The following is a 24,365-nucleotide window of genomic DNA, read 5'->3' as shown; positions in this document are numbered from 1 at the left end:
AATGGAACTATTTGAGAATAGCTTATTAGTGAGTCGGATTCCTTAAATCGACATATAAATATACAGTCCTTTTGAAATATACATGTATATATGCATACACATATGATTTTGGAAACCCAAATGAACATTCCCATGACTGACAATTGTTTCTGAGAGTAAACCCTCATAGCTTGCAGTTTTGCTTGAAAGTCTGTAAGTATTTCGTATACTGAGGATAATTGTTTGTTTCAGTGTAAAAGCGCATTACATTTCACAGAGTGAACATCAACATTTATAATTTAGTTTCGTGGTCACTTGTTAAAAAAAATTGTAATCTTACACTGAAACAAAGTTTGTTTTTATTATAATACATCCCTATTTACCGTCGGAAAGCGTACGATAAAGTAATAAGTATAAAACACATATTTAGTGGTACGTGTTTCATTTTGCAGACATGCAAAGTTCTAATGAGGTTTGCCTTCGAAGATCTAGAGAGATGTGCCGGGAAGACTGATTGTGCACAGAACAATAATGGCGTTTGCAATGTCTGCTGCAGAGATAACGGTTGCAACCACGATAGTTGCGATCAGATAAAACGTATGTATGTGTTATAAAAGGATTTCGACAATACTTGCATGTTTTTCTTTCTTTTTTTGTCAGTTTACCTATTTGGTAAATAGGTTCAATGTATATGGATACCCCACTAACGTAGGTATTATTATTCATCAACAACGTTTTATCAAAACAAACATTTTTATTTTTACAATTTTAAAATTTCGACTTTCCACTACCTTTGTTTACCTGAAATTGCAATAAAATGATCGGACACTATCGGGTTCCATCAAAAATAGTTTGTTAACGACCGCGGTCGCCGATTTTCGATTGCAGAATCTTTTAATCGATAACCGACCGGTAACGTATTCCACAAATAAGAATACAGACATATATAGAAGTATTTTATTTGGCATATAATATATAAAATATATCTAAATTATTTCAGACAACATCAGATATGGCAATGTTTATTCATTGTTTAGTCAAACAGTATTCATGGAAGTGAAGTTTCTATTATTTTTCAATCCAAATTATTTTAATTAACCAATTTCCATCCTTACAGGGATGTGTAAAAAAATTGAAGCATATTTACTACATATTATTTATTGACGTGACGCCGTAGCAATGTTATATAAATAACCATAAATGTTAGACCAATGGAGTGATATACTAGTCACATGATAACCAGCGCAATCAAATGCCTCTGGACCGGGATTCATTATATTATTTTCTTAATCAAAATGGACAATTTTCGAGAGCGGTCTTATTCCTCTTGAGCGTCTTATCAGTTATCAGTACAAATCATATATACTACGAAATGGAGAGCGTTTAAGTTATATTTCGATGCGTAAAAGCAAATGTAAAAAGCTGAATTGAAATATGCATATAGAAAATACTATCGATATTTCATCCCACGTGCAGGTCGCCTGTTTGAAGAATATAAACAGGGATTGTTTAGTCTGGATACCTTGAAGTCAACCACATCGTAGACAACAGCGATGCAAACTCATACTACGACGTGAAGCATTCGATCGTAAACAATTTATCAATCTCTATGTTATAGTATGTGTATTAAACATTCGACATTTTACTGAAACGTCAACTTACTCCGTTTTGTTCAGTTTCGGTGATCCCGTTTTGTTACATGCGTTGTTATTCTTTTCATATCTGGAATCCATCATCGTCTTGACTATTGATGCCAGGACATTTGTTGACGTACAGATAAGAAAAACCACGTTATATAAAAAATAATTCTTTAAATGATCCAATAAAATGTATGTAATGGAAAATCATTGTGTAAAATACATACTAAGCTGTACTATCGCCTATCGCAATGACAACGATTTAAGGTATTGTAGTAAATAACTTTATCTTGTGTCATTATATTTACTTTGGCACAAATGTATTGAAATTGTATGTATAATAATTTTTATTTTTTTAAAGAAATTATACCGCAACATATTTGAACGAAATACATTAATAATTAATACATTTGATTTGCTTGTTTCAGAGTTCATTTAACATCAAGCATTACGTATGTAACGTTTAAACGTTGAGCCTGACACTATGGCTAGACACTGAATGGCGTACTTGAGACGTACTTGAATTTATGTTATGACGTAGAAGTTTGAATCAACGTCAGAAAGAGTTAAAGAAGTATCATAAAAGTATATGGTATTTCTATTATTTCAAATAATACATACTGGGACAATTATATACATGAAATCTCAAATCGCAATTATTAAAGTACATTTCAACAACTGTTTTATTGTTTTTGCAATTAAACTTGATATGTGATCTTAGGAAAATGAAAACACTTAACTTTGTAGAAGTTTTCAAAAGAAACGCCTAACTAAGGTTTTCAATAAACAGATTCAAACGTTTAAGACACAGCTTTTGAAATGTATTTCCTATTCATTATATTCATTTAGAAGACGTCGTGTAATGAACGCGACGGCAATAAATACTGCACTGTAATGGAAAATTAAACAATGCTTTGTGTTGCATCGGCTAGTGGTCCTCAACCATGTATGGTGAGGACAAAAAACGCCAATTCTGAATTTATAACTCGCTGCTGCAAGCATTGATATTAATACATGGCACTGTATTAGAGCATGGTTATAATACCTTATCGGTACATGGGTCAATTTCAACGCTTGGGGGTTTACAAGCTGGATGTACCTGGTCTATTTTTTGGTTTTCATATCCGCCGCACTGGGTATACTGCCACGCCAGATCTTAGGAATTTTATCAAACAGTGGTTACAATCAAACGATGTCATTTTTCTTATATGAATCTTTTTAAGAGTTCCATGTTCATTGCCAAGTTGGAGTATTTGTCATATAATGTCGCGTTTCTACTAAGAAATTTCTGTCACTTAGAATTTTTGCACCATTTTCTTCAAGGAATCCATGTCGCATCAGTCCGGGAGAGTGTCAAGTTCTTTTCCAGCAAAAAAAATAATTTCTGAAATATCTATAAATCCTTTCTTTCAGAGTGCAGGTATAGGACTGAGAAACCAGTTGTAAGCAAAACATGAATTTGAAGAAGCATTCTCAATCATAAATATAAGGAAGGCATCCTAGACCGCATCCTGGTACTAAGCATTAAGTTATAAACTGTTTAGAGCATAGCAAAATAATCATTTGTGATTTGAAAGAAGTAACCTGATGTATATTTTGTAGTTAGTTTTTACCTTCGTGTCCGAAATCAATCACTTCTGGTCATTTCTGGATTGTCTTCATCAAAATTTATCCTTTTAAAACGCATACATTGATGTTATTTTTGCTTCGACTGTTGATAAAGCAATGGCACTACATACGGTTTGGTTACTTTGTAGACGATGGTGTTTGAAGTAAAGATCAACTTCATTTCCTCATAACCAACGGACACCGCCATAACTGCAAAAACTACACGTATTTGTACAGAATGACTGTACATCACATTGACACGCTGTGATAGTTTGAATCCGAATAATTATCGCAAACACTTCCAGTTTCGGCATACTAATTGATACCACACTGATAAATGATTGCTTGAAATTGGTTCGATTGCTGCTGAATAAATTTCAATGGAAACGTAAAAGCTATTTTACAATTACGGACTCTGTAACGGCATTAAAAACCGCGTATGAATTATTTATGAAAAGCTTTCATTCATAAGATATTTTCTTGATAAGTTCAGTTTTGAATGCTGGGATATCGCACACGGGTTAAAAAAATATGGCGCAGCAAACTATTCTTTGTAGAGTAAAATGTCTTCGTATGTAAATGCGATATTTACATTATCTTTTTCAATTAAACTCATCAAATTACAAACATACTATAAATATCATGCACTATTTTGTCATGAAAAACGCAATAACGCTTTAAAAATGCATATGCATGTACTTGACACCCCACATTCACGTAAATAGTTCGGTTGCTACGCAGGCAGTGTGTATTAATGTATTTATGTTCAATGTGCCGCATCCAGCGACTAGTCGCGTTTCTATAATACCGCTTTCCAAATGACTTTCAGCCGACAGTCTACAAATCTTTCAGGACATGTTAAATTTACTTGATGTAGTTTTGATTGTTAATTTTTTCCGCATTGATTTGCTCTTACGCGTGATTGCGTAGTTTTATCAATGCATGTGGTTACGGTCATCCAATTTACGTTTTTCTAGTGTATTCAGGTATGTTGAATTACTTGTTTTTAATTTTTCAGTGTTGTGACATTTAAAACCGTTTCCAAAGTGTATAGATGAAAATTCTTGGTTTTTAAAAATTGTCGGTGTAACTTTGTGATCAGAGTCTTGCATGATTATATCTAAACTCATGCATTTAATAGCACTTCAGAAGTTTCAATCGCTCATTGTCTTCATACTGTTTACAAAAACTATTATACTTGGTTTCGAGTGAAAATATATAAAAAATAAGAACAAACTACATTTTGAATGTTTCGGTTTGCTTTTTACAAGGATATACATAACTGTGTAGGGACAATATATTTATGTTGTTTATAATCTCTTTTCATGTATCTAAAGGGAGTTCATAAAATGTATAAATCGATTTACAAAATAACAAAAAAGAACACCGACTAGTCACTTCCTAATTGTAATAATTAGCCCTGCAGTAATGATTGCTATCAGAAATTGTTTTTTACGAGTTTCCCGGAACTTTACAATCAGGGGAAAAACACAAGGAGAATCAATTTTGCTGAAATGATTATACATATTATGTTTACTTTATTCTGTTTATAAAATTAACTATTTTAGTGGGAAAGGGCCGTAACTGATGTTGATAAAACTCGTGGCCCAATCCTTTTGCATGTCCTTTTTATATGAACGTAAGCTTTGTTAAATTGCACTGTTTTGTGTTTCTTTGTTGTTATCATAATCATATAATGTGTGAATGTATCGTCATGCAATAAAATATGTTTAAAATAACTATTTTAGTTTCATGTTAGTTTTTATTTTAGTTAAGCGCTAGCTAATGTCATTGCAACTACTGATTTTTGCACAGTTTTGTACTTCTCTGTTACAAATCAAGACCTGTATTGATCTATGCATTTGCAAAAGCCGGGTTAAGTGGCAACACATATGTATTAAACAGAAAAAAGGTCTGTTGCAACATTGACAAATAATAAACCACAGAAATTCAGAAATTTCCGGAAAATTGTAAATGCTTCTTGATTTAATATCTGATAGAACCTTCTTTTGTAAAAACTGCCCAACTCACTCTTAAAAGTTTCACATGTTGCAACTGATATATGAATCATGCTTGCTAAATATGAACCCTCAAAGCTAAGTAGCAATTGATTTTATTAAACATTTTCAGTTCGTGTCCTTCAAACCATGTTTGCACACCAAGAACCTTTAATAAGCACACCTGTATATAAAACTTACATTCAATGAGAAAAAGTCTTCTTTCACCCAATATAAGTAGATCAAAATATTTGCCAATGCTGGAATATTTTTATCTTGCACGCGGGCAAAGATAAAGGAAGTACACGTATGGGGTTACTTATTATTGTCTTCACGCAAGTTTCATTCTTGTTTTAAACTGTCCCTTGTAGCACCATAGAAACCTTGTCTTGTGGTAATATTTGAATTCCAAATAACTCATTTCTAGTTCAAATGGCATCCACAATGTTTTTCACGTTGTACACAAAGTGCAAGCATATCTATGATAACCACAAATCATCACATATCAATACGCAAATTATTTTCACTCCGCACAACAGTGAGTTCCGGCAAAGAAAGAGAGACCTTTTATATATATATAATTGAGGTGCGAAATAAAAGCATCTACCATGGCAAAACCCTCGCGCAGTGTACCTCGTTTCCGCAAAAAAAACTACGCTCGGGTTTGGATGAACCTATCTTACCCGAGCAGTCATGATAAATACTTATGATATGCCGGGGTAAAGTCGCAATACCTATTTATTTAAACATCAGCTGACTTTCGTATGGGTACATGATTTAATTAAATCAATGTGTGTATCCAAAATTCGGGGTACCGTAGATTATCGCTATTCTGTATTGCAAAACGGTTAAGTCTGGAGAGTTATGAAAGTTTGTGATTTTCAGATAAAAGTAAAGATATAAACAACTGGCATAGACATGTAGGAGTTTCGTGCCTACTGTTTAATTTCGATTTATAAGATTTCGGAAGCATCTATTAAAACATAAATGTAAATCACACCATGTCAGTCAAGCACATGTGAACTGATGGTAATGTCCGAAGATACAACCTAAATCGGCACAGATTTGCACAGTAAACGCTTCATTTATTTTTGTGCGCGATACCACGTTGTCCTTGTTTCGTCACATCTCTTTATATCGGCTTATACTCTGTTCTTTTTACAAAGCATAATTAGAAGTTCCTACTGTGACGAAATAAAGCTTACTGTACAGTACAATTTAAAGGTATCTGATCCATTTAATCGACCTCATTGCATATCAACAGTTATATCCTACTAAAGTTACCTTTAGTTACCGCAAGTGTTGTTCAAGCAAAACGTCAAATGCATTGATTAACACTTCCATAAGTAGCACCCCTCCCATCCCAATGAAAAAAGCACAAACAATATCTAATATTTCAGTCGTTTGTTAATTGGCCTTAATGCTTATTGCCTTAACCATCCCTCAGATCTCGGACCATTGATTTGATAATTCATTGAACAACCGGTGCGTATTTAATTATGAAAAAAACACCTAAATAGCAATTAGCCAATAAACATTTACACGGAAATTGTGGCATCCCAGGGGGACAAATAAGCTTTGGGTGGCTGGTAATATGCAAGCCAGACTTTCCTCAAACTAGGCCTTTATGTGTGACACAATAAGGCTCATGAGAGTGTCTTCAGATATTATAATACATCAGAAACAAAAACCACCGGTGAGAACATAACCTTACTTCAATGTATTGCAATACACGCAATGCATTTCACAGTAGTCTGAACGGCGACCTCACTGTCTAAAAGTCCGCTCCGCATGTATTACCCTGCTACATCTGACGTGGACTCCAGGGTGTCCAAACTAAACACACCACGATTGTACTCGTCAAACAGTCGCTCTGGAAAGCATGTATGACTGTTAATCGGATTGTTCATTCACATATCGGGGATGAAAGCATACTTGTTCCTCGTGCCATAAGGCAATGCATTAGATAATACATTTTCTTTTACATCCTTCGATATCCAAATATATTATCGATTCATTGGATGAACTTGGAACAATTTTCTGAATTAAATACGTGCAGTTAGAGATGTTATTCCCACACTGCGGTTTAGTGATTGTGCAGAAAACATACAAATATACCGAAGCAATTAATTGAATTGAAAATAGTTAAAGGTAAACATACAAATAAGAAAATCTTTGACAATATTTATTTCTTAATTTCAACTATTCAGTCATGCATTACAACATCGGATACAGAGCAAAGAACAAAAAACGGAACTTATAGCGCTGAACTTTATAGTCAATAAAAGTTTTTAGTAGAATAGAAACAAGAATCATTATAAAAAAGAGGACATGGCCACTCCATGATGTTCTTAATTTCACACGACAGTGAACGACTTACGTCTTATCTCATGACAATCACCATAGTTACAGCTTGCACCTCTACAGCAAACGTTTCAGACTCCCGAATGATCAGTATCACAATTGGCATTTTGTGCAAGGCATCGGGTTAAATCGTCAAATGCCGTTTTCATCACATCGCGGCATAACTGCAACATACATGTGCAATGATAGAAAATAATGTTTGCCAATGACTCCTGGCCATACTCACATGCTAGTTATATATCCATTTTTGACATATATGTAGGCAATTGGATAAAAAAGTTTATATTTTGGTTTGGTCAAAGGTAAGACATCTAATTATTATTTTGTGCAGTTTATAAGAGTGCTCTCTATAGCTTTGGCTATAAAGTTACGTAGAGTTAACAAGTAGGCGGAGCATAGCTTGTCAATAACAATCGTGCAAATGAATGCCGGCCCATTTAACTTATATGCAAACTTAGCCTAGTCATTTTATATTGTCCCTGAAAATGTGAGACAAAAAAGTAAATTTATCGACTTCCCTTGTGAACAATTATCAACAAGCGAAATTAATTTTAATAATCCGAGAAGTGGTGGTATAAAGTATTAATTTACAAACTAAATAACTAGCCTTAAGATATTCTCTGGACAAATTGCTTAATATTATACAATTGCCTGTTGCTTTCTGAAACAAATATTTGATTAAGGAAAATCCTACATAAGTTTTGGCGCAGAGGGCAATTAAAAAAACAGGCCACTCTTGACCTGATTGTATAACTCAAGACCATATATGCAATTCAAATATTAATACCTCTTAAAAATGCATTTATATGCGCAATCCTGGTGCAAATGATTTAAGTAATACAATAACAGTAGCTCCCTTAACTGACGCTCGGCATTTTAACGATAGTACTGGGGAAAAGATGTAGTACTTGTTCAACCCAGGAAAGTTAGATCCAATGTATCGGTACTTTTCACCGAGCACGTTACAGAACTAAGGTATCTATTCGCAAAAAGCTAGGGTATCTCAACCGGATCTCTTGTATATTACTCTTTTTTCAAGTCTTCTAATGTCTGGATGTTACTGCGAATATCAGTCACTTCTGTCATGCCACTTTTAACACTTAACCACAATTTAAGTCATGATGACGTTACGGCGGTGTCAAGCCATAATGCAACCAATAGGCGCGGATAAACCTTGATAAAATCAAATAAACAAACAAGGAAAATAGTCTTCCTGTCCATTTGACCGAAATACAGAGCAGTTTAAGAAAGGGGACATAACACTTGGTTCTTGAGATATATATTGTGAATTGCATATTTTTTAAAACCTAAAGGAAATGCTCAAACTGTATAAAAAAGGAGTTTGTTATTGCCAACTGCCTTTTCAGGATTGCAATCAAATCGAACAATGTTTGTATATATTGTAAGTTGTTATATGGCTCAGTTAATGTAAAAATATATATATAAAAAATCAATCTCGAACAGAAAAAAGTTTATGGCTATTTATGGACATATCTTACTGTGGTCTATTTAAGCTATTTACCATAACATTTTTTTTTTCAAAAATTAAATCGATAAAAATGATATATATGAAAAAATAATCGTTATGTAAAATGTCAAGTCAGAGGCCCTTTTTTACTTTTGCGTACGTTCTCTCTCACATACGGCTGTTTAAGTGCTTAAAGTTTAGAAAAATAAGAAACCATCGCATGTCACATGAATTGAAAATATCATTCATTGTTTGTAATAGACGGAGCTACATTTCGTAACACAATGAGAAACCATTCAACAAAATCTGTTGTATTATATTTAAATATAAATGTGTTTGTTATCTTTTATATGAACCTTAGGTTAAGTTTAGAAACCAAATATTTATGCTCACATACATTTATAACTAATAATAATGGTAAGCAAGTTTTAACTGCTCGTGCAAGAACATTATAGGCAAAAAAATAAGCATCCGTTTGTAAATACAAACTTCATTTTTCACACATATATCATCAGACACTGGTGCAAATTAGTACAAGCCTTTTCTACTACTGTCTTGCTAGTATATTTAAAGTAAAAGAGTGTTACTTTTTTATTATCTATATTATAGAGTTGATATTTGTTGTTTCAGTGTTAGAGGGCAATTCATTCTACGAGTGATCTCGTAAAACATATTTTCACGAGTGGCGAAGCCATAATGATTAAGATTAAATGCGATCTTGCACTGAAATCAACATTTGTTCTGTTTCTTTTATCCTACAGCAGAGTTTCATATGTATTCTTATTATTATTTTTTTTTTTTTCTACGCTGCTACCCCTGGGACGCCCCTTACGCAGTTTTATAGCTGATGACGTAGACGTCATTTTTCGATTCCAGGTTCATGGAGAAAATGTGTACTGATAGTTTTTGTAATAGTTTTTTGTTCACTGATTATATAGTGCGCACATCTAATAAACATTTTTCAATGAACTATTAGTAATTCATGTATGTTCCAAATAATAATAGTTAATGCACGGAAGTACTTTTAAATTAAAAAGGTCATTAATACATGATATTTAACCTACGGCACCGTCTACTGAATGGAAATTTTAAAGGTCGAACATGTAAGCAAATCTTTTGCGGATAATCATTGGATAAAAAAAGATTCATTAGTTTTAGAGTGTGTTCGATGATTCATGAGTATTGAGTCATCCGTCATTGTCAGAGACCAGTATGATTTGGTTAAAGACGGCTCATTAACCAGGTATACAGTGAAGACCACATTGTTTTGTATGAAAGCAAATTTTCGAACATTCAATTTCAAATTTCAAATTTTCTGGTTCAGAAAGGAAGTGTTTAGTTTTAATCAATGGGACGTTACTACAATGGATTTTAAAAGTAGTTCTTAAAGTTGATATTTTTTCTCCTAAATTTGCAGTGAAAATATCTTATTGATTTATATCACTGTTGTTCTTTCAATGAGCAAAACATGAAAGAAATCGGTGTATTTCTATTAGTTAATGCCTATAATTGCCTTCAATTACCTAGTAAAGTAAAATTTGAGAAAGTTTTCATTGTAACACCAATAGCTTATTCGGCTTTACCTGATGACAAAAACACAACATTACATATCTCTATATAATTATTAGATATTAAATATTTCTTAACCGATTAATTCAAAATGATCGCTGGAACTTCAGTTTGATGTGCAAATACCGCTTAACTTGATTGTAAGGCTATGTTTCACACGTTAAACGGGTTGCTTTGTTTGGTGATATTAAATTACTTTTAATATTATCTGAGTAGTTATCTCCATTTTGGGAGAAAAAATATTGATCAACATGTATTTCAATAAATGAATGCAAAGAACACTTACCCTTGGATTGCTTCGTTAAGATATTGATAGAACTCTTACTTAATGCGATATCCAAATGTAACGTAACAATCTCGTGACATGGCCACATAGTCAATTGAACATATCATGCGCTGATAAACAGAGAATAATTTTCTTTAGAATTTAAAATTGAATAACACCACATACATATAAAATATTGAATTTGTATTGCATTACGAGCCAAAGACGTTTGAAATTCATATTTTTGCAATAATAATAATAATAATAATAATAATAATAATAACAATAATAACAATAATAATAATAATGATACTACTAATAATAATTTAAATGATAATAAAACAATTTGTTGTAGGGATATCATTTTCCAGAACTAATGCTTTTTTATGAGACAAAGTCATGTTAACCCACCTCATGCAAAGAATATTTTGTACATAAACAGATCCCCTTAATCGTTATCAGGAGTTTATGGATATATATACTTTACTGATTACCTCAAAGTTGAAACATCCGTATCTGATGCTCGTAGGTTGTCCTGGATGATGCTTGGTTTGCCCAAAACAGGCCTGATAAATAGAGAAAACAAGTAAGTAGCGAGTCCCGCGGTTATTTGCATGAATCGTCCATTATCAGTTATGCAGCCAGGGCCAATTTTCGTTGTGCGGCCAATGGAACGTTTGCAATTGAATTCAATTTTATCCTTTTTGATCACAATGGACGCAGTGTAGTATCAAGAAAGTAATCGCCATTTATTGATACGCTGGAACAGCATGTGTTTTTAAATTTCAAAAGGGAGGCAAAAGCGAATATAGTTAAGGAAATTGTGCTAGTATACTAAAACCAGTGTAGACTAATACGGAGGCGTTTTTATTTGGCGTTAACATTGAAAACAATACAGATTAGGCGGCAAATCTGTATTTCCTTACATTTTTAACACTGTTCATATATTTCGATATCAAAAATCGTGATATTTGCATATTCAAGAAAATTCTTCCTCTTTATTAGAGTTCATTGATTAGTTAACTGCATTGTGAAATTCAAGACATAGGAATAAAAGAATGTCAGTGATTTGTATAAAACCTTATCGACAAGACTTGTTGGGGATTTTCAAGCAAAGAATGAAAATGATGGAAAACGATTTGTCAGCACAATGTTGTTTACTTTACCCGGCTTGGCTCACTCTAAACATTAATTTATTTTGGGAGTATTTTTACTCATTGTCGTGAAAATTAAGGTGATACGAGTACAACTCGAGTGGCGGTAAACTTTAAATTATATACAATTACGTAGTAAACTTACAAAAGAAGAACAGTTGGACATAAGGAAACGCAAAATGTCAAAATACAACAAATGTTTTACGAACTTGGATGGGATAAAAACGTTTAATATCTTTTTAATTTAAAGTTTTTCCCTTGTGCGAACCCACAGCGCCTTACAAAATTCATTGAAAAACGTAGGAGCTGTTATTATATAATACATAGAAGCAGATTTTTTCAAAGATACATAAAAACAAAAAAGCGAGAGAATATAACAGGATTATTTTCTGCGTAATATTAAACATGCATTTGCGGGATGCGGTTAAAAAAGGCGGTACCGACTTCGAGAAAAAAACTGCAACTCAACAGAAAACATATAAAGATTTAAATTTATTAAGTGGTCATTTAATGCGATCTAGAATGCCCCGCTCACAATGGCAATTTACCCATGAAGATATTGCAATTTTAACGGGACATTTAAGATCGAAATCATGGCCGCCCCGAAATGAATTTAAATTCTTAAATACTTGACACTAGCCGGTGACAGGGAAATCAAATTCTGTGTGCTCAACTGCCTTTGTAACGCCTATTTCGATAGTTTTTGGTCTAATAAGGCCAAAGGAATTAAGTCCAGTCATGTCCGTTTATGATCCGTTGTAACCGATGTATATGATAGCATTTGTTTCTGAAATTAAGATCCTTTTTCAAGGTATATTAAAATGAAACTTTAAAAGGTATTAGCGTTACTAATGTTTGGGAACTTCAGGTAAATTATCTATTTTTATATTTAATTGAAAGGAGGTGTGAAAACCAACTCACAACATAAAATGTCTGTAAACACAGCATATAATACCAACAATAAAATAATAAATTATAGCGGTAATTTAGCAGTACTTGCACAAAAAAATATATTTTGGGGATAATGTTTCATTGTAGTTCAATTTAATATGTAATGCGCATAGAAGATCTCGGGTACTATATATTTTTCATATTTTAATTTATTTATATAATTCATGTTTTCTTACAGTTAAACATTAAACATAGGAATATTTAATAGGACTGTCTTGCGTAGTCAGTGCAATTAGAATAATAAAGGAATGTCTCGTTTTATTATGCAATGATGCATTTGCATTTCTACGACATCGAATTTCTTTACTAATGTCAAGGAAAATACCAAAAGCTATCAACTCATTTGGACTTATTCATATCATGGTTTTAGAAAAAACTATACTCGGTTAGTCGAAACAAGTTGCTAATGCATTGTATTTTGAATTTGTTCATATTGTTTTTATATAAGTTTAATTATTCAACAGTTCACTCAACGTTTATATTGTCCCCTGTTTGTGTGTGAATTCATAAATATGATGAGCGAAACTCCTACCGTATCAGCTACTGTTAGCAAAACATACAAAACACTAACCCATTAAAGCCATAGGGGTTTCTCTCAATCGGTTTGCACAAAATATATTTTACAGACAATGTTCAACCATGACATTAGTTAGTGTCAACGAAATGACGTTTATTGAACGATGTTAATAATATGTTTATTATGCAATATGGTTAGTGGGTCCAGGATTTGCCATTCTTTGGCGTAAAGTAAAAATAAGGGATGCATCTGTTAAAAAAAACATATGAAGTATAAATATGGGTAGAATGGGGTATGGGATCACTTTACCTGGCAATTTATGTGTTATCTTAATTGCTGCATTGTGGTGAATGTTTCTACAATAATATCAAAAATAACTTTATTTTGCTAGTATATTCTATTAAAAGAAAATATTGTTTTTTATTTAATTGAATTTTCAAAACCCCAGTAAATTTACATTTTGCTGACCATTCCAAGGAAGTTAGTTATTAAATTGAAAAACATCCTTAGTTTTTTATATAGTATATATGCATTGTGTTGTTTGTGGAGTTTTGTGGTGTTGTTCCATGTTTATGCTTTAGGACTATTTGTGTTGTATTCTATTCATTGGCCTTGTACCATATTGCACCATTAAACGGGATTTATGACAAAAAATTTAGAATTTGGACTTGTTTCTATAGTTATTCATATAACTTTTGAGCTATATTTTAGTATTTGTTTTATATCAATTACTTGTGACCGACATTTTACATACAGTCACCAAACTTGGTATGCACAATGGTCATGATCAGTCTATAACCCCTATTCATTAAGGTTCATACCGTCAAAAGACAAGGTCGTGGTGACCATAACTAGAAATGGTATGTGTGATTTCGTTTCCAATTAATATGTTTTTTACCTCCTTGGAATGTATAGTCTTTAAACATAGGCTATAATCAGTTGAAAAATGAAATTAAGTGTCAGTAGGTCAAAGGTCATGGTACCATTTCTTAAATATCAGCAAAGCTATTTTGATGTTGTCTGTTTGTAGCGTTTGCATTTATGTGTGGGTGGTGTTCATACGTTTATATGTGTCTCTAGTTTATTGTTGTTTTGGATCCCTACTTGTGCCTTTGTTATTTTTACAGTTTGACTACTGGGCTTGTCCCTGTGGTTTGGATTGTATCATTGTGCTGCAATTGAAATAATGAAAGTCGGAAAGTATTGGTTTAATAGCATTTACGCATGCATTTATAGCCAAAGATTGTTTTGCATGAATATCGAACAAGTTTTATCCAAGTTATTGCTATTTAAATATATTAAAATGACTTTATCCAAGTCATTGCTATTTAACAATTTTAAAATTACTCCTGAATAATCTTTTATACAACAATGTCTAACATGAATGGAACGCTGCCTATAAACATTTTTTAAATATTACCAAATATTACATGTAATCAGTCACGAACAATTTACCTTAACCAATCGAAACATACCTGGTCTACATCGCATGTTGTTAAAGAAGTGCATTCGCTTGGATTAGTCATGTCACCTTGGTGTGAGCCCGCCGAGTAACAGAAGTAGCATTGATCACTTACAGTGGTGTCTTAAATAGAGAACATGTTGTCCAAATACGCATGGTATCATAATCAGTTAAATCTGGTTAATATAATTGACGATTTACCGGTTGGTGGTATATCTAAAAGTGTATGAATATTGGAAAATGTAAATGGGCAATATAATCATGAACAATTACAACGACATGCACTCAGAGGCAGAGCTGAAATCCCGACATGCCTTAATTGTTCCGACATGCTTAATTCAAGTGTTCTAAATGTCATAAAAGTATGCAGTAATCCGTGAAACGAATCTTTAATTTACCTGCAGGAATGCTGTAAAGTTTGCAATCCATTTATTGTCAGACTTATGAGCGTTGCTGCGTTCAGTTTGTCTGTTAAAAGATTAATTTGCGCAGCGCACTGAATGTGAAATGTGTGTATTAATTTGAATCAAAGAATGAAGATTTAATTAGTTTGCCTAATGATCTTTTTAATTATTTGTTTGTTGACCTTTATACAAAATTTATAAAATCTTATAAAAATCATAACTAAGCGATAGTCAATGTTCCCAAATACTGGCAATTCGTCTTCAAAAGGTCAAAATGAAAAATAAAAAATAAATAAGCCTAGAATAAAGTCCTTTAGAATCTTATTTCTCACAGCCATCCAAGCAACGGAGATCTGAAGCAGACGACGGATGGAAGTAGACGTTTCCTGGTTAAAACTGTTATTAGAAGTCATTACATTGCATTTACTTTGCATTCACTGTGTTTTCGGATCGTTTTGAGTTCGTTTGAATTACTCTTTTTTACCTTAAAAGATTATGAAAAATAGGCAAATTGTACCATGTTAATAAAATACTAAAAAAGTCATAAAATGGGAGTGGACATCCCTCCCTGCCCTACCCCGTTCTGTCAGACATCCCATAAATATATCATTGGGAAAACACTGTTTATAAACTTAAATCATTTATCCCATAAATAAATAAATTGAATTTGAATTGATAGGGAATTCAATTCGTAGCTACACTAAACACAATATGGAAGTATTGTTTATAATATCCTTAAAGTCAACATTTTGTAGAGTTCTACTTAGGTTTGAAATATATATTGTTGTTGCCATTAACTCCAACCAGTTTAATGTTCCTTTAATTTAGAGGTAAAGAAATGCCAGCGCCTCATCATAGGGCACGTAACTATGTTATTCATTGTTTCAAAGTTCACCCCGTATGCGTTTGGCCTATATGAACTATTTTGTAATTGTTAATTAATATTGGATCAATTGTGAGGTTATGCGGATATAAATTATTTTAACTCCAGGCATATTTTGATCTAGTAACCCTAGGTAATCTCGTGGTCCAGTAAGCTCGTGATCCACTGACTATTCCAAGGCACCAATCTCATAATTCAGTGATACAGTTATTATGATGAGGGTCTGGTCTGTTTATGTTTTTCGTACTATTGCCACTCGTGCAATGTCTTTCAGGCCCTTATCCGTGCCTCTAAACTGTGTTCATACTTTGTGTTGCCACTGTGTTTGCCCCTTTTGTTAGTTTTATATTAATGGGCATTAACCTGGCAGAGGGGCACTTTGTTTGTTATGCAACTGAATCAATGCTTTTGCACCTGAAGAAATGTTGCAAAACAACTGAGAAATGCTATTCTGTCGACAAAGTGTGTTACACTCTGTACAGACAAATTATAATGTCATTTTGATATACCAAATTAATGTAAGAAATTAAACTGACAGATATGCACACACTCCTGGTGAAGATAACTGAAGCAGTTGAATTTCGTAGTAAAAACATGTTCATTGTATGTGTTAATTTGAAATATTTCAAACTTTTTATACATTTTCATCAGAGGCATCTGTAACGTAGATAATGTTTTGTATTTATTCTTATGTATGATGATCACTGCTTAACTTTCCATGCTTGTAAACAAAGAAACAAAAAATCGACGACTACATATATAACTGCGCTTGTTGTTGAAAACATTTTTTACACTATTTTTATCATTCGTGACACTTGTCAAAGTCTACAAACGTTATCAACTTTCCATGAGAACATCTGACGAAATTCCGTTAGTTTTTAAAACCAATAATACAGATGTCATAGATCCCTTCTATTACCATTTTTTTTCAACAAAACAATTGAGGTCATTACAATTAATCTTAATCATACATGAGCTGGCTTCAGTTACATTATATATTGAATGCTCATCGTATGTCACATATATACGATCAACATGGAACATTTTTCAAGATTTGACTATACTTACTCATTAAACCGCACAATTTAGAATTGCATAAATGTCCACTTTTGCAACATCTGAAATGAGATAATATTTAAATATGCTGATTGGTTTCATAAATAAGGGCCAAATGGCTCATGCCGCAGATTGGTCATTTCCTTTAAGTATTCGAATTGTATTTGTAGTCTTGACCCCCATTTGCAAGCAAGACAACAAAGCATATGGCAAAACAAGAAAACGAACATGAAAACTCGTATGCACAACACAGAGCAAAACAAACAGTTATAAGATCTATTTAGCTTAATAACAATTGAACTTAGAATGATATAAAACGTTCAAGGATGTGATTTATTACTTAGCAAAATATATTTGCCACACCATTCCCATGCTGGTAAAGGCATTTCTTTCCAATTGTAGACATTTAATTAATGAGCTTAGCTTTCTTTCCTGAAGATTCACTGAAATTTAGTGAAGAACACATTTTGTGGTATTGAGTAATTACAGAACTTTTACATGGCTATTTCGAGGTCTATAGAAACTTGCGTTTATGTCGCAGAATAAGATGAAAAGAATATAAGAACATTCTTTAATATTTTGTTATTATCTTTCATCAAACAAAAATAAAATCTTGCTTTTATTTTATAAAAAAACGAATATAAATGGACATGCTTATTAAACGTTTACTAGAAACAATGCCAGGATATATACAACATTGAAAGAATAGTATTATAAAGAATAACTGTATAAAATAAATTGATAAAAATGGAACTCACACTGTCAAAAAAACTTAAAGATACTCTTATAACTGCGACTTCAAATTAGGTTCTCGACATTTTTATATATATGACATCTGACCTGTTTTGGTCGTGTCTTAGTGCTCCCACTTTCATTTTAATGTAACATCTTAATCCACATGTATGCATATTTTTTTAAACGGTTTTTCATTCAAACGATATATTGATATTAAAACAAAATATTGCGAAACGATACTATTTTAAAATCATTTTTACCAAGAATACTTTGAAAACGTTTCACACACCCCATCTTAACAGACACCTTTACCACTTTAAAACTCACTACTGGGCCCCAAGTTCTTAAGCAAACAACCATAGGATCTTATTTCATTAAACCAAATTTATGTCTTAATCTTGATCGTATTAAATAAAAGTTAGTTAAACTTGATTTGTTCAAGGATTATTTCCTTTTAAAGTAAAACCCAACACCACTTGAATATGTAAACATTGCACTGATTATACCAAAACAAAAAAATAAGCAAGTATTAATCCTGTCATAAGGGATTTTAGATGTTTGTAGAAAGTGGGGCCTAAGCTATTGAGAATATACATAACAATCTTTAAGAGAAGCAATTGAAGGGAAGTAATATATTTTGAATGTACTGCAAGAATTTTATTTGAAATTAAATGCAATTTAAGGATGTGCAAAGCGCGTTAACATTATCTCTTAGCACTGTTTCTTTCTCAAATTGTTCTAAAATTTGATGATCATTAAACAACAATTGCCTGAAACATATATTTCAGTAAACTACTGCAGGGGGTCCAACGTGAAATGTGTTCGCCGAATTTTAAGTGCATAAAACTTCGTCGCCCAACATAAAAGGTGTTTAAACATGAACAAATTGGCCGTATAATACCCATGTAAGTGCAGTAGCGGTCGAAAAGATAAATAATGCAAATATTCAATAAGAAATAGCTAAACAGGTACAAGAATAGTAAGCTTGGGCCGAAAACACAGTTTCAAGTCACGCAATTTTCTATTTTCACTTTGTAAACAATCAATCGTTCAGCTTACACATTCAATAACTTTTTTGTAAAGGCCTATAGAAACATAGGTTAAAAAACCGAGAGACGCTTACACGTGTGGTCTCCGGGTAGGCGTATCTATATTGCGAAAAAGGTGATATAACTTACTTACCAGGTGAAAATACATCCTTGAAACACCAAAATTCCTTTCAACGCCGCCATTTTATTCGGCTTAACACAATTTCCCTCACTTAAAATTCGGCGAACACATTTCACGTTGGACCCCCTGTACTGGGTAACTTCTATCAAAGTAGGCCTTAAAGGTAATTGATTTTTCTTCCAATGATATCTGTCGAAGCAAAACCCAGAAAATACGCAAAGGAATTGAATTATCATGTTGTCTTTTTTTGTTAATTTTTTATGTTTTTTCCATAACGGTTCGTCTTACATGTCCCCGTTACGGAGATAAATCAGTTATCAAATGCGGCGTTTCAAAAACACATTTTATGGTGGTTCCAAGAGTACTTATAAAGAAGTTCAATAATGTAGGCAACTGTCTTTAGTTAGAGTGTTCGAATACGTACGTATGTATTTCAGGTGATTTTTGCAAGTATTTCCCAATTGAATTTGCTACTTTTAAATAATGTTATGAACTGTGAAAGAGTGTATATTAATATTGGATTTTGATTTAGAAATCATCCTTGCCAAGAAGGACAACAATACAAAAGGTCATATAGTAAATATCTGTAAAAAGAGCTCAAAATACATACTCCGAGCATGAGATCAAGTCACCTTGTCGTTTTCCAATGGCCGTCGACGAAGCTGAACAGTGCTGAAGGAAACATATTAAAAATAAAACAAATGTGATTCGTTTGCTAAACCGACTCATGAAAAATGTCTCATTGACAACCAAAAACATTTCGCAAAATGAAACCGCTATATTTTCATTTTGTAAAGAAAACAAGCCCCAGATATATTTGTTATTAGCAATTATATGTGGTCATCTTAAGAATGAGTCGGCGCCGAGCTTCTTAATATCAACTTAATTTTTAGAAAGTTTCAAATATAATATATATTGAAATATTGGTTTTATGCAAAGGTTGACATATTTGATTGATTCCTTAAAAAGAAGTTATACTGAAAAACTTGTGATCCTAAATAAATGCCACGAAGAGTGAGTTCAGGTTTAAAAGCAACACATTGTTGCCAATGTTGATGACATTTAAATGGAACACTTGTTTATCTGGAACTCCTTGGTTCTGCAGAAGAATGCGGCAGTGGCTGCTTTCCGATCTTAGTTTACTTGATTTGTTTATATTTTTAAACATAAGTAGTTATATCATATCCAGTCTTTACATATGTTGTACGGCACTGTGGCTGTCTTTTGAATGTTGAGTATAAACAGTTTCATCACGTTTATGACAATGCAATATCACTATTAAATCGAATACTATGTTGATGGGAAAATGCGGGAAGATGCACAATTCCCAATATAACGTGAATACCTTAAACTACTCTTCTTTATAGTGACGACATGTTATATGAAAAGCAAACCCAAGATTTTATTTCATCTTAGTTGTCTGGCTTTAACTTTATCCATCTCTATAATAGTAATTAGGTCGGACAATTAGGGTATGTGTAGACTTATTTTAGTACGTTACGTCATCCAGGTATTAGTAGATTTACTTTGTATTGGATATCTTAGAAACATGGTATGTGTTATCTACGCCGATTGGTTTGAAAAAGATTGTACGAAATGAACAATAAATGGCAACTATTCAACCAGAGAAAGGTGTTTTACATGTTTTCCGAAGAGCCTACCGTTACAACGCGGAGTGAAGTTTCGCAAACGACAATTGAAACCATAACTACAGGTATCTGCACGTTAAAGTTATAGTGTAAGTAGAAAAGTAATTGCGACAGGTAACTTATAGGGGTATTATACCATTTTATTAGCGCACAAAAAAGCGCATAGCGAAATATCGGGTACCGGGCACGAAGAACCGCACAGAACGTAATCTTGTATCGAGCACGACGTAGCGCACATTGTTATCGTGTACCGAGTTTGAGGAAAGGTCGAGTTTAAAACAATGTAACGAGACATCGCATGTTTAATGAGATAAACTAGTAAGGTAAACTGTTGTGTAAACCGAATTGAAGTGTTAAAGTAAACAGGGACACATACGCTAATTGCACGGCATCCTCCATAGTAGACAATGGTAGAGGACGAGGTAATCACTTCCTCCATGTAACATTCCTTCCAATGAAAAAAAAAACATTTTGAATATAAACATTACAACAACATTCGCTGAGAAATTTCAGAACTATCACTGACATATCCGGAAAACAAAAGATACAAGCCAAGTAGCGAATTAATTAACGACAACCCTGTTAAGAGGCACGATTTGACATTCGACGAGAGACAAATGACGTCAAAAAACAACAATAACAAATAATAAATACATTAAATTATAAATAAAGCAGTAGTTGAATAGCAATAAATAGCAAGTGTAGCTATTTTAAGCGCTATAGGCCGGGGCCTGCTCCACGAAGTCGCTTTAGGCCTGGGCCTGCTACAACTAGGCGCTATAGGGCTGTGCCTGCTTCAAGTAAGCGCTATAGTTATGGATCTGCTCCGCAAAGATGCTATTGGCTTGACCTGCTCAAAGAAGGGGCTATTGGCATGGCCTTGCTCTAAGAAGGCGGAATTGGCCTTGGCCCGCTTCAAGTAAGCGCTATAGGCATGGGCCTGCTCCGCAAAGGTACTATTAGCCTTGGCCTGCACCAAGTAGGCGTTCGAGGCCTGGGTCTGCTCAATGCAGGCGCTATCGGCCTTGGCATGCTCAAAGTAGGCACTATAAGCCTGGGCCTACTTTAGACTGGGCCTGCTCTGTGTAGGTGCCTTAGGCTCGCTCTTTGAAGGCTACAGACCTGGCATTGCTCCAAATAGGCGCTATAAGCATTTGTCTTCTCCATGTTGGCGGTTAAGGTCTGATCTAGCTCAAAGTTGGCGCTATAGGCCTAGGTCTACCACACGTAGACGATTTTTGCATAGGGCTGCTAAATGGAGGTGATTCAGGTTTAGGCCAACTCTATGTTGGCGATACAGGCATTGGCTTTAGACCTCGTTGTGCTCCAAGAATGCAGTTTAGACCTTAATCTTCTCCATGTTAACGCGTAAGGCCCGAACCAGCTCCACGTTGGCCCCTCAAACCTACGCCTACATCACGTAGGCGTTTTCAGCCTAGGCCTGCTCAACGAAGGTGCTCTTGGCCTGCGCTTTCTGTAGATTGGGCCTGCTTCATATATGCTCCAAGTAGGTGTTTAAAGGCTGGCTTGTCGTGTTCAACGTAGGCACTTCAAGCCTGGGTAAGCTCTACATTGGCGCTATCGGTCTGGGTCTGCTTCTTTAAGACCGTATAAGGCTTGGCTTGCTTTACAAATATTCTATAGGCCTGGGCCTACTCCTTTTAGGCGCTGTAGGCATTGGCCTACTCCATGTAGGTGCTTTAGGCCTGTGCCCGCTCTTTGAAGGCGATATAGGCCTGGCCTGCTTAAAGTTGGTGCCATATGCCTTGGCCTTTTTTAAGTAGGTGCCAAAGGCCTCGGCCTGCTCGACAAAAACGCTTTAGCCCTGGGCCTGCTCCAAGTAGGCGCTATTGATCTAAGCATGCTCGGAGTAGGTGATATAGACCTTGGACTACTCCCAGTAGGTGTTATTGTGCTTGGCAGGCTCCGCGTTATCGCGCAAAAGACCTACGCCTGCTCCTTCGCCACTGACTAGATACATTCCGACATGGAATTGCATGCATTTAAATTTTGACTTTATTACCCATGACCACAAATTCATAACGTCTCGGTGGTATAACTATATTTCCAGGTTATCCCAACCCAGATGCATATTAAGAATACGATAGCCTTTGGAAGAACAGAATTCATCCACCGATACACGATAGTTGTTCATGAAAATTGACGAAAACTGTTCATTAGCAACAGGTGTCAACACCCCCCCTGACTGGCTAAAGAGGTATAATATTTACCAAGAGGTATTAAAGTATCCTACATATATTAATATGAATTAGTGTTGCCTGGTGACCAAACGAAGGTACATGTAGTTGTAAGTGGACTCGCACTCGTCTCTTCTGTTCTTCTCACTAAAGTGTCCCGGGTTCGACTCCCGGGCTGGGGTTAGTGAGTTTGGTTAATGGTCAACGAGCCCTACAAGTGCTGTTCTTCCGGCTTATCATTTCCCCCCCCCCCACACACACACATCACGCGACCACGCTCTCGTGTCTCGTGTAACACCGTGCCATCGGGAGTGATTAATACAATTTTTTGATAACTTGGTTTACAATCGTTGTAAAAATATGAACCTTGACTAACAAAAACGATATATTACCTGTGTTTGATTGTTACAAAACATAATCGAGGAACAGTTGGCTAATGTCGTGGCATTGTAACATAAGCGACACTTCAAGATATTTTGCGATGGTATTTGTGCAAACACTGCAAAAAGAATAAAATCGTACACAGTTCAATAAAGTCGTGTAAGTTGTAATTCGGAAACTGTTGTTTCCGTGGTTAGCGCACCACTGGACTCAATTCCCAGCCTTGGTTTATGTGGGTTTCGTTTTTAGTCACCAAACTGGACAATTGGTAAGTCTCCACTCTCTGCCGCAGCATTATGAAATCGTTATAAGACACTTATATTTGAAACATTAAACTTGGAAGTGTGTATTTAAAGAGAGAAATGACTTTTATATGGGGGGAAACAAATACTTTTTTTTAGATAAATTCGATTATCATTTATAAAAATATTTTAGATGAATAATAAAACTCTAAATAAAAAAAAACTCTTACCACCCGGCACGACGACACATATAAACGATGAAACCAATACTTCTGAAACAATCGAAACAGTTTTTCATTAAATTAAATCACACACGCACACACACACACACGCACGCACGCACGCACGCACGCGCGCGCGCATTGCAATTTTACAGTCCATTTATAAAGAACAAATTTAAGCATAAATACATATTTAATATTATAATTATTGAAATGAACTACGCATTTCTCTTGAAATCACAAACGCATACAAAAAGAAATGCGAAATGTAGAAAGGAATAAGAACTGGTAATGCAGTTATCGCAGAAAAAAATAGAAAATTCTCCAATATTATAAACAAATCTGGAAAAATACCAAAATAATAATAGAAAAACAGTTTTTTTTTAATGAAACTTAATGTAATCTAACATTAAAGTACTAAATGGCAAATACATATACCTCTGGAGATATATAAA

At 34.0% G+C, this 24,365-nt stretch overlaps 1 protein-coding gene across 1 annotated transcript; it reads right to left on the bottom strand.

The window, feature by feature from the left end:
* Positions 1-7,656: 7,656 nt before the first annotated feature.
* LOC128226764 (uncharacterized) lies at positions 7,657-23,607 on the bottom strand. Its single transcript, XM_052936808.1, has 7 exons — positions 23,459-23,607; positions 21,245-21,316; positions 19,830-19,891; positions 17,327-17,376; positions 14,985-15,094; positions 11,382-11,453; positions 7,657-7,749 (listed from the first exon to the last, which is right to left on the bottom strand). The coding sequence occupies exons 1-7, from the start codon at positions 23,480-23,482 to the stop codon at positions 7,657-7,659; spliced, it is 483 nt and encodes a 160-aa protein (XP_052792768.1). The 5' UTR covers positions 23,483-23,607.
* Between the last annotated feature and the right edge of the window lie 758 nt (positions 23,608-24,365).

This window comes from Mya arenaria, chromosome 1, assembly GCF_026914265.1.
Source record: "Mya arenaria isolate MELC-2E11 chromosome 1, ASM2691426v1".
Lineage (NCBI taxonomy): Eukaryota > Metazoa > Mollusca > Bivalvia > Myida > Myidae > Mya > Mya arenaria.
The sequence above is the reverse complement of the archived record's forward strand: the minus strand, read 5'-3'. Positions and strand labels throughout refer to the sequence as shown.